Source organism: Amphiura filiformis, chromosome 6, assembly GCF_039555335.1.
Source record: "Amphiura filiformis chromosome 6, Afil_fr2py, whole genome shotgun sequence".
Lineage (NCBI taxonomy): Eukaryota > Metazoa > Echinodermata > Ophiuroidea > Amphilepidida > Amphiuridae > Amphiura > Amphiura filiformis.
Window position 1 is genome coordinate 37535274 of NC_092633.1, and position 12196 is coordinate 37547469.

Below are 12196 nucleotides of genomic sequence, written 5' to 3' on the forward strand. Positions count from 1 at the left end.
TAGGTGGGATGAAAAGCCGACGATCAATTGAAAAATTTGACCTTTCGTATTGAAGATATGGATTTTTTCCCAAAACACCAAAAAAAATTAGGTCTTTTTGGGAAAAAAATCCATATCTTCAATATGAAAGGTCAAAATTTTCAATTGACCGTCGGCTTTTCCTCCCTGCTACATACACTTTAAGAATATAGCATTAGATTTATATAATTTACTTCGAGGACTGTTATATCTCAAAAATTTGAAAAATATCAATTTTTATAATTTGTCATAAAATTTGTATTATATTGTGATTTAAAAAAATGAAAATTATTTGATATCAGAAAGACATGCTTCGTATTCAGAATGCAATTCGATAGGTCTGAGGTGCTCTCATGTCCCACAAAAATACTGTCGAAACGCAATAAACGCTCATTTTGGATCCCTTAAAGCAGGGACGGAAAATAGCCTACTATTGTAATTATATAAAAGACCCAAATACTTTTCTTTTCAATTACAAAATAATGAAAATGATGTTATGACATCCATGTAGGCCTAGTCTATAGATATTATGTAGGCCTACAATTTTTGATTTTGATCAGGGAAAATAATCTGAGTGACACCCTGCGTCTTGAGCTCTGACCGCTACGCGCGCACATAGTCATAAGGGGCTGTGCAATAATTATGAGCCATGGGGGGAGGGTAAAATTGGGGGTGGGGGGGCAAGAATTTTTTGGCCAGCCGAAAGGGGGGGGCAAGCAATTTTGGCCAGCCGAGAGGGGGGGGGGCAAGCGATATTTGGCACAAAACGCTCTAAAAAGGCTTAGAAAAACAGTACGGAAACGCTTTAATATGCACATTTTCCTGCTCGCTGCGCTCGCAACATAGGCCTAGGCCTATATCAAGACAATAAGGTTTGCAAATTGGGATCCCAAAAATTTGGCATGTGTAAGGGGGTCAAAGAATTTTTGGCGGGCCGAAAGGGGGGGCAAGCGATTTTTGGCAGGCCGAGAGGGGGGGCAAGCAAGTTTTGGCGAGCCGTTCGAAAATTTTACCCCCCCCGGGGGCTCATAATTATTGCACAGCCCCTAGCAGAGTTATAATCATGTAGCCTACACCGGGCATGTAGTGTACGCCTACAGTCTCTCTAAAACGGTACGGTACATAGGGCCTATATCCCATCGAAAAACCGGGTCAAATTGATGAATTTGTTTTGCCTTTTCACCCGAGAGATGTAAGCCATGAAAAAACTCCTAGCTCCTGTGAATTATGACTAGGCCTACTAGGCGGTTACCCGTATTTGGCGGTTCTCGGCTGTCGCGATTACCTGGCTGATGATGACTGTACTCACCAAGTTTTATGCCCATAGGACAGTTTTTACTAATTTGACCTCAGATGACCCCTTGTGACCTCAAAATGACCTTCCAAAATTTGGCTCTAAATGTTGACTGTACCACGTTTCATGCCCATATGACAGTTTTTAGTAATTTGACCTTGGATGACCCCAAAATGACCTTCCAAAATTTGACTCTAAAAGGTGACTGAACTCACCAAGTTTCATGCGCATACGACATTTTTTACTAATTTGACCTCAGATGACCCCTGGGTGACCCTGGATGACCCCAAAATGACCTTCCAAAAATTTGACTATAAAAGTTGACTGTACCCACCAAGTTTCATGCCCATACGATAGTTTTTACTAATTTGACCTCAGATGACCCCTGGATGACCTCGGGTGATCTTGGCCCACTAATTGAAACAAACTTGTTCTGTCTGAGGTCCAGATGCACCCATCCACCAAGTTTGAGGAACGTGCTACCCCTAGTCTCCGAGAAAATAGGCGGAAAACAGTTTTTACTAATTTTACCTCAGATGACCCCTGGGTGACCTTGACCCACTAATCAATACAAACTTGTTCTGTCTAGGCCCGGTCCTAGGTCAAGATGCACCTACCCACCAAGTTCCATGCCATATGACAGTTTTTACTAATTTGACCCCTAGATGACCTCTGGTGACCTTGACCCACTAACCAATACAAACTTGTTCTGTCCCGGGTCAAGACGCACCCACCCGTCAAGTTTGAGGAACGTGCGACCCCCAGTCTCCGAGAAAAACAGTTTTTACTAATTTGACCCTTGGGTGACCTTGACCCACTAACCAATAGCCTACAAACTTGTTCTGCCTGGGGTCAAGATACACCCACCCACCAAGTTTGAGGAACGTACGACCCCTGCTAGTCTCAAAAGAGGCGGACAGACAAACAGACAAACAAACAAACAGATTCTGATGAATTATAGTAAGATGGATGAAAATGCCCGAAGTACCACAAACAACCGAACATGAAGACAATTCCTGAAATAATGAAATTGATGGTAAATTTGTCCCCTATAGAAAGCTGGAAATAAAGTGTTTTTCGTGCCACACAAAATTTAGGTGGTTATCTCACCGAGGAGTAAAAAAAAAAAAAAAAAGAATTTGCTTCATCAAGGTGCTAAAAAAATTGTCACAACCCCAACTTAGTCCGACGAGTAGGACCTTTTATTTCCAAGTTACCAGACTATACACTTTTCACACTATGATCACTATCTCACATGGCGCAAGAAAGACGAATCGCGAAAGTCCAGTGACCGCGCCCCCCATTTTTTTCGGGAGGATAGTGGACTTTTGTGGTTTATCTTTCTTGAGCGATCAGAGTTAGAGTATAGTTGGTAAACTAAGAAAAAACAGGTCCTACTCGTCGGACTACCCCAACTATACCCAGTCCCCCCTCCTGATATCAAATGGTCCGTCAATATCCTTGCTGCGCTCTGGTCTGAGGCATGGCATGCTCAGGCTCTGGGCAGGTCTGGCTCTGGGCAGGGCTCTGGGTTTCTGAATAGCTCCCTCTTGCATTGATTTAGATGAAGTTTGATCAAACTTCACTGATACCAAACATAGGCCTACAAAATACTAAGTAACACACAGAAAACTTTACATATTATTAAATACAACTATAAATATAAAACAAACTGCAACTAAAGATAAACTTAAAATAAAGTTAAAGAAAAACACACAAAACGTTTAGACCTAAACAATTTTAACATGGTGTTCGAAGTATGGAAAAAAAAAAGAGCAAAAGTAGGCCTATACCAACTTGACGTGGGGAAATTATCAATTATCACAGAAATTAACAATTATCTGCAAGAGATAATAAATGCTCTGTTTATTTTAAAGAGCAAAAAAAAACAAAACAAAAAAACAAAAAAATAGGGGGCCGGGCCGCGTAAATTTTTTTTCTGCAAATTTTATTAAATCTTAACCCTAAGCCTAACCCTAACACTTACCCTAACCCTAACCCTTTCCTATGTGTTCCTATGGGTCAGGGAGGTAAATAAGGATAATTTACTGGGTGGGCAATTTAATTTATTTTTGCCCTCAAATAATGGAAAATAATTTACTGGGTAGCGATAAATAATGGCATAGGCCTACAGGCGTTTGGATTTTTGGAAATGTAGACCTGTTTTTCCGTACAATTTGGCTTTGATGTAAAAAGTGGACATTAGCATGATTAGGGACCGTTCACAAACACTTGTAAGGGGGGTCTGATGCAAAAAGGGGGGCCTGAAAATTTTTGACCCTCCTAGGGGGGGCCTGAAAAAATAGCCACAAATTTTTCTGGGAAAATTGAGTTTATATGCTTTTCTATGGGGTTGACCGATAATTTTCATGTCAAAAAGGGGGGGCCCTGAAATTTTCGAGGTCTGTAATTTTCGTGAAAGTGTTCGTGAACGGTCCCTTACGTATTCACAAACCTACAAGTGTTTATGAACGGTCCCTTATGGTTGCAGAAAAAAATTAAGCGGCCGGGCCTAGCCTTTGATTTTTCAAGGGGACCGTCCCCTTGCAAAAAATTCGACAGCAAAAACATGACCCCACCCCCACTTCCGCCGCCTGTCTGCCATAGTGAACATAGTCTCCACAGCAGCCAGTTTGGTTCCCGATCCCACACACACATGATTGCGTGGAGCCTGGAGCCGCGTAACCAAACCTGGCTGCGAAGGAGACTATAACGCACAGTATTTCAGAAAGTTTGTTGACCGGCTGGATGTCAACAAACTTTCTGATGCAACATCCGATTTTATAGTTTACCGTCGCACCCAGTCAGGCATTTAAATCGCACGCTGTGTGGTTGGATTGGTCCCCGGTTTGTTAAATTGTCCATACCCTACTGCATACATTTTTAAAGCCGGCCGCGTGTTGCGACGAGTGGCCAAGGGTGCCCGCATGTTGTTATCGTGGATATGCAAATAACATTATGGGTCTGATTTCTTAGCCAATCAGTGACTTGGAACCTGGCGTGATCGTATGATTAGTATTTCGTCATCACTAGCCCGATTCTTTGATACAACTTAGCTGGTTCCCGTGTTTCATCATTGTGTCTTTGTGACGACTTTTTGCACACAAAAGGAGAACTATCACATTATGGAACCTTAATCAGCTGTGTGAATTTTGATCGATGTGTATGCAGTGATGCCAACGCCGCGCCTTAGGCGCACAATTGGGCTACTTGGCGATCACTTGCCGCTACTCAAAAAAGCATGCCGCTACTTGTCTAAAATTGGGCTACTTTTGCCAGTCTCAGGCCGCGGCACTAATTTGATGTATTTTCCTTTCAATTTAGCCGATTTATAAAGGTTTTGAGTCTTTGAAGCTCCAAATTGAAATTACAATGGGATTTGTTGTGACCATTTATTGATCGGTCAGTAACTTCCCAGTAAGTACCGGAAGTTTCAAAGTCAAGTGCTTTTCCGCCCAATTGGGTGTTTTGCGTTCTAAATTCGGGCAAATCCGCCCAAATATCCGGTATTGGGCGCTTTTTTGGAAGCTTAAAAAATTGGGCTACTTGAGAATCATTTACCGCGGCCTGGCGAGTCAATGCGCCGCGCCTTGACACTGAAAAGTTTTGGCAACACTGTGTGTATGTGTGTTTTCCTGGTATCTCGGTAGTGCATGCTACAACCGGCATCGTTGGGTCTATTTACATTCATCAAAAGTTTACCGAATCCTGTTTATTGGGCACACCAATGTATCAGCAAGCAAGAACAAATCATATATTTTGTGGACGATTGAAATCCAAGCGGCATAAATATCGCATGGTTACCGTGGAAAAGAGACAGAGTTGATCAAAGTTGGATGCATGCGTACACATGCCTCAGTTTGCCATATTTTTCTATATCAAATATACACCGTCAGTGAACATTAGCTAAACTAGCTATATTTGGTTCATATGCAGGATTCTGAAACTCAATTGCTGGAAGAAATGATGACGATGGAGCTTCAACTAAGCGATAAGGGACCGCTCATTATTTACAGGGAGGGGGGGCCGGGAAAAATGTGGGGGGGGGTATGTGATTTTCACTTTAACAAACAGGGGGGTTATGTGATTTTATTTTTCCTGATAGGGGGGTCAGGTGAAATTTAATATTAAATTATTCACTATGATTATATTTACCTCATATTTGGCCATTTTAGCCACAAAAATGTCAATTTTTGCGCGCTTCGCGCGAATCTATTCCTACACCATATTTTGATTTTAGCTTCAATATGGCAACATTTTTGTGCGCTTCGCACGCATTGGTGTCATAAACTTATTCTCTCACCAAAAAACGGGTGCTGGATTCACATAATACTTCAAAATACTTCAAATACTACAACCACCTCATGTCATAAAGAAATCTACGCCACTGTTCATCAGCACATTAGCCATATGGCAGGGTGGCAAGTCAGTCCCTCCCTGATCAGTCGACAGATGTATTGTGACAAAACTTATGATTTGCATCTTCCTTTTGGTCTATTTTAGACCCTAAATTAACCCCATTTAGTATCAAAATGCCAAATTGCCGCACGCTTCGCGTGCATTTATCTCAGAAAAACCATTCTCTGAGTAGACCTGAGAGACGTACGTGCCCTTGTAAATTCTGGTGTTTTTTCATCTTGAACTTGAACACGAATCTCAAAATGAGAGTTACAATGTATAATTCCATCCATTCTATAATTCATAAATATGAGTGCTAGGGCAGCTCCTCTGATGCTTGGAAACAGCATAAAACTTGTATACTGGGACTAAATTAACCAAAAGTTGTGAAAGCCCTATATGCATCATCCTTTAGAATGATTTTAGGCCACATATTGTCCTCAAGTTTGTTCATTTTAGCTGTTTTTTCACGCGCTTCAAGCGCATTTGTCCAGGTAATGTTCTTTTAGTAGCAGATCAGTGGGACGATTTGGAAATTTTGCCCCCCTCCCCCGGCTCGGTGACTCCGATACATCTCTCTTTGAATTTTAGCATTGAAATAGCATATTTTCTGGGGACAGCTTGGGACAAAACTTGGATTACAATTGTGGGGAGAGGGGTGTCTTCTATACGAAGAGCCAGAGGTGGCAATCATGTTGCCATGCCCAGGGGCCATCAAAAGGTGAATCCGGGCATGGTATACCAGCAAAATGTATTTCTCGATGTTGGGGGGGTTACATATTTTTTTGGCGGCAATAGGGGGTTATGTAATTTTAGATACTGCTAATAGGGGGGGTTGTGTAACTTTATGAACTCAATTTTGAAATCCTCCCGGCCCCCCCTCCCCTATAAATAATGAACGGTCCCTAACGATAAGAAATCGAACCAACGTAACCAGTCCATCCTTGGAGTGATGAAAAATTTCATCGATGCTGTGAATGACATGGACGAAACTGTCCTTATACCAAGTCGACTGATGGACATGCAATCAGATTCAACAACTCCTAGTCCTGTGTCGAGAGAAGACCAAACTACAGAAGATTTACCATTAGTTCCATCTTCAACATCTCAAGAACAGCAACCAAGTTTACATGCTTATTATTCAATGCTAAAAGCAGTGAAAACCGAACTTGTACGCGGACCAAGCTCAGATGATGAAGATGACGAGGGTCTGTTTATGGACTCTGGGTCAGAAGATGGAACAACCGACGAAAATAACTCATTTCCAAAATCGGATCAGAAACTAGAAAAAGCAACCGCCAAAGCATTTAGAGAACACTTGCACGGACTTTTCACTGTACTGGAACAATTAACAGATATGTCGAAGACATTGACCACTAAATATCAAGAAGAACTCGGTGATAACCAATCGTGCATCAGACCCAAAGCATTCTCCATGTAAAAAATGTGGTGTCCAGGATGGGATATTGGTGAAATATTCTACCAGTCGTTGAAACTGTACAATTTATTTATGTTGTTTGTGTGTGATAAGATTTTATTTGATGTATTTTATGTTATATATAAATTTATGTTCTGTTTTCACATGCTAGAGATGACTTTTGCATCATCATCTGCATGTTTTGTCTAATACTAAAAGGTCAAGAGAAGGTTGATGAAGAAAACCAGTTCATACTACTAAAATCATGACATGAAAGCTTGACCAAGTAAATGTGTTTCTCATTATTTCGGCTTTCATTGAGATTTCTGAGACTATTCTTTGGGAAAGTTTCATTAAGGTCTTGGATCGACATTTTCACATTTACATGTTTTTTTTGTGCGGGACCTGAGAGCACATCGGACATATCGAATTGCATTTTGATTTGAATATGAGGAATGTCCTTCCAATATCAATTTTTTTTATTTGCTCTCGGGTACCACAAAAATATGTGAAAACGTTGCTATCCAAGCAAGGCCTTAAAACATGTATGATGTAGGTCTTTTATATTTATTTAGGCCCACCTGTAGGTCAATATGTACATAACTGCTGATGCAGATGATGCAATCAATGTGGTGAGTGATCACTAGGGCTCGATTTACAATGTACTTGCATAGCAATTTTAAGCGAAAACACAATTTAGGTGATGTTCTTTAGAATTAGCTTGCATTATGTTTACAATAGTTGCAAAAAAATGATATTTAAACTAAAATTTGTGTAGCAGGTTGTCCAAAATGTAGAGCATTTTGCTCTGCTACACCAAGTAAATCGAATGCTGGTGGTCACCCTCCTCAGATCATTTTATACCCAAAGCTCGAAGTTTAACACCTGTTTTCTTCACATTTTGAATTTAAAATTCTATCTAAAATACTATCTTAACAGTTCATTTTCATGAACAAAATATTGACTATTTGAGTGTTTTATTTGGTCATATCAAACCTGGTTTGTGCGGTGCCACATCTAATTTATTGTGGAATGACATTTTTAAAACATGAAAACTTTATTGAAGTTTCTACTCAAACATGATGAGACTGAAAGAATGGATGGAAAACAAGTTCGACCATGGTCTGTAGAAATCTTTTACTTCCCAGAAAATAAGCGGTCCATGGTTTGACATATTCACGTATTTGTCAGGTCAAGGTCAGTGATGGATCTTTACAATCATTTATCATTGTTCAAACTTGCTCAATTTAAACAATGATCAATATCTTTATTGACTGGTATTTCAGTGTATAAACTTGTGTAAACTTTTATCTCAATTATTTTTATACATCATGATAGTTCTGTTCTGTAAAGTGTGCATGGGTTGAAGTGGCACTACTCCCTGGTTTATATGCAGGCATTTTAGAAAGTGCACTGTAAATCAATTTTTTGACGAATCATTTAATTTTAGACAGTTTAAGGTTTGGTAAATTGAAGTTTATTTCACACAGGGTTCATACAAGAGTCACATATAATTCAAACAAAAGACTGTCACAAAAGTATCTTTTCATAAATTAAGGGTGCTAATTTGTATTTGTAACTGTATGGTAAAATGTGCCAAACGTGATGTATAATTATTTGTTTTCGTACATGTTTTATAATTTCATTTTCTTGAAAATTACTCAAATTCTTTGCACAGGTATAGCCTACATTGTATACATATTAAATTGAGAGAAAAATTGTTAAAGGGACAGTCCAGGATGTAGCCAACTAGAGTTGAACTGGTGCATCCTATTAAGTGATTGTCTTGATGGGAAACCAATAATCTTGGAGGAAGAAGGAACGTGCAATTAAGAAAATTATTGTAATATTGATTGAATTATATAGCATTCTTCTTACTAAATTCTTGGCTACGCCCACGGTCTACCGGAGAAACCCGATTAAAGTTAACACATTGTTTTGGACCAAAATTTATGTAAAATTGCACACTTTAACACACTCTATGGCTATGCGCAGTGGTCCAGCAAAAACCAAATTAACCTTTATTTGGTGCCGAAATAGTCTGGTATTTTTAACATAATTATTCGGACGCAAAATGTTGTCCTGCAGTAAAATCTGCACCCTCACTAAATTTTAATGCTTCCACCACAATAAACTTGCATTGAATAAATTACCTGATGCTGCCCATACCCAGGAAAATACCCATTAATGTGGAGCATGTTTTGGCTGCCTGAAATTTATAAGAAAGTTTTAATTTTGCCATGACAATTGACATGATCATAATGATGATTGTTGCTTAAACAGTTTGCACTCTAAGAAATGAAGGTTCTAGATAGAACATTTTTTATCCCCTTAAAGATTCTCTAATGAACCAAAAACGGTTCTGTATCACATTTCTGGGGCCATATTATCGATGGTTTTTGGTTCTTTAGAGAACCCCCCAAGGGTTCTCCTGTGAGGACAACTTTAGAACCTTTTAAAACCTTTATTTCTTAGAGTGTACATGTAGGGGCTACAATGTGTACAGTAAGCATGATGAAGTTGTGTTCAAAACAAACAAAAATTGCCCTCAAATCATGCAATTCAACTTGAAATCTAATTAAATTAGAAATTTGTTTACATTAATTTATGTTTGCAACAAAATTCATTGACAAATTATTTTATCAAGTGGTTGTACAGAATACATTGTAGAGCTCCTGAGATAGGTACCGGTATTGTAATTTTGTAATTTGGACTAGTATGAATTATTCTGTTAGTAAAAGGGATGACATCAAAACTCGACCACCAGTTCCGCGCGGTTCCGTCCATTTGGAGCCGGTTTCTATTGTTAAAAAAAATGGAATGTGGTTCATCCGGCGGTCGAGTTTTGATTTCATCACTAACATACAATGTAGCGTGCGTTCGTTCATGACTTGCTAAATCAGCAGTTTGGATCTTCATCAACTTTCCTATTTAATATTGTATTAATGGCAAGTTCCAGGGGAAGAGGAAATCCTGTACATGTATCCTGGTCATTAATACATTCTCAAAAAAAGCTCTAATTGATATAATTTTTGTACCGAAAAAAGAATGCACAAAGAACTTTTTGTATACATTGTAATATATGTAACAAAGTATAAGCAAACTTATTGTCTATTGATTATGATTCTATGAACATGTATTGTGTAATAAGTAATTGTGTAAAAAAAAGTTAAAACAAAAAGATTTAAAAAAAAATAAAGAAAATGACAAAAGTATCACACCTGTTAGGATTTTTTATTGGACTTGTGCTTCCATTTATTGTACAGTATAAGGCCCCTTCTAGTAGAAGTACCGCCAACAATTAAGAGATGCGTTACACCCAGGGTCTTAACTCTTTGGGGCATAAAGAAAATATACCCTAATGGCCACGTAAAAACAAAGGAAAGGGATCTTATGGGGGCCGCCAAAAATAAAGAAAAGATACCTTAACATGCTTTAGAGTAGAGTATCCGATTTGCTTTTACAGGCCAACTATAAGATCTCGTTTTCCAACGTTTGCACAGTACTTTTTGTGGGACCTGAAAGCACATCAGACATATCGATTGCGTTCTGAATACGAAGAATGTCCTCCTCTCCCCCCTTCTGCCCCTTCTGATATCAAATAATTTTGATTTTTTTGAAATTCATGATATAATACAAAATGGCAAATTATTGAATTATCAAAATGCAATCAGATATGTTTGATGTGCTCTCAGGGGCCACAAAAATATGAAATCGTCGCTATCCTTGCTTTGCATTTTTACGGACTCATTAACCCCGGCATTAAGCATGTTACAGTATGTTTTTTCTTTTATTCCGGAACCACAAAGGTCGATTTGCTTATTACGGGCCCCAAAAAAAGGTACCTTTAATTTGCTTTTAGCTGGGCCATTTGTGGTATCTTCGCTTTTTTTCAGCCCGAAGAAGCAAAGAAAGGACAGCAGGACTGCAAAAAAAAAAGAGATGTGCATTCAAGAGTCTTTGACTAGCATGCAACTTTCCAGTAGCGTAAGTTTGGTTTTGGGTGCCCATGGGCATTAATAGCTGGGTGCCCCACTGATAAGGGAAATCTTAGCTGGAACCAACAGGCACCCAAGCTGAGGGGCACCCTTTGGGTGCCCCCTCAGCTCGGGTGCCCGCGGGTTTGCACACCTTGAGCCCATAGGAGTTACGCCACTGCAACTTTCGTACTTTCTAATATATTTTCACAAGTGTATAGGCCTAATGAGTACACGCACCTGACCACAAAATTTACTTACACTTGCAAATCGGTATCATTTTTCAAAATTTTGTGTTTAAATTTGGGTCGAAAGCATCCTCCCCATATGATAGGCGATGCACGTAAATCCCTGGGGATGGTCCATGCAATCACCCAGCATGTTATCCATATGAATGATCAATTCTGACCTAATTTAGGCCAAAATTGAACCACATTCATTCTAAACATAAATTTTCGCATCAGGCTCATGCATTTGTTTCATATTTTAACAATTTTGGTTTTAAATTTGTGTGTACCATACCCATTATTTACATTTTTACTGCCTCGGACACATTTGGGTGTAAGGATAATAAAATACATGTACCCAGTGGCGTGCGCAGCACATTGAAAGTGGTGGGGCCATGTTGTTCAGTTCCCCCGAATGGAGTCTGATCAGGAGCAAATTTGGATGTTTTTCCGCCGAATCACCAACAAGAGCCCTTTGCGCACCCCACTGAACATACCCATGTAAACGCATTATAGTGTTAATCGTATGAAGCAACGCCTCGTATACTTTTACATGTGAAGTACAGAAATAAACATGTTTATAATATTGATAAGTGTTCAAAAAAGTGTTATCCATGAAATTTTAGTACCGTACAAAATTATAAAACGCAATAATCGTTTGTGGTGTTGTCATTTTTAAAGACAGTGCTTGTTCCCATTTAACATTTTTGCAAATTGTCGACAGTACATGTACGCTGCAAATGGTTAGCAAACAGGCAAATAACCATAGGCGTAGAAATCCTGGGTGGGTGATAGGGGATAGATCTCCCAATATTTTGATAGGGGGATGGTCCATACAATCACCCCCCCACCCCGGTGTGGACGC

General features: G+C 39.3%; 1 protein-coding gene across 1 annotated transcript; it reads left to right on the forward strand.

Annotated features, from left to right (window-relative positions):
* Nucleotides 1-6622: 6622 nt before the first annotated feature.
* On the forward strand, nt 6623-9136 carry LOC140155385 (mid1-interacting protein 1A-like). The gene has a single exon (XM_072178215.1). The coding sequence runs from the start codon at nt 6663-6665 to the stop codon at nt 7149-7151; it is 489 nt and encodes a 162-aa protein (XP_072034316.1). The 5' UTR covers nt 6623-6662; the 3' UTR covers nt 7152-9136.
* The last annotated feature ends 3060 nt before the right edge of the window (nt 9137-12196 follow it).

What these genes read in the sequence shown, in the direction of transcription:
- LOC140155385 (XM_072178215.1), top strand. Translation starts at nt 6,663, where the DNA reads ATGAAAAATTTCATCGATGCTGTGAATGACATGGACGAAACTGTCCTT.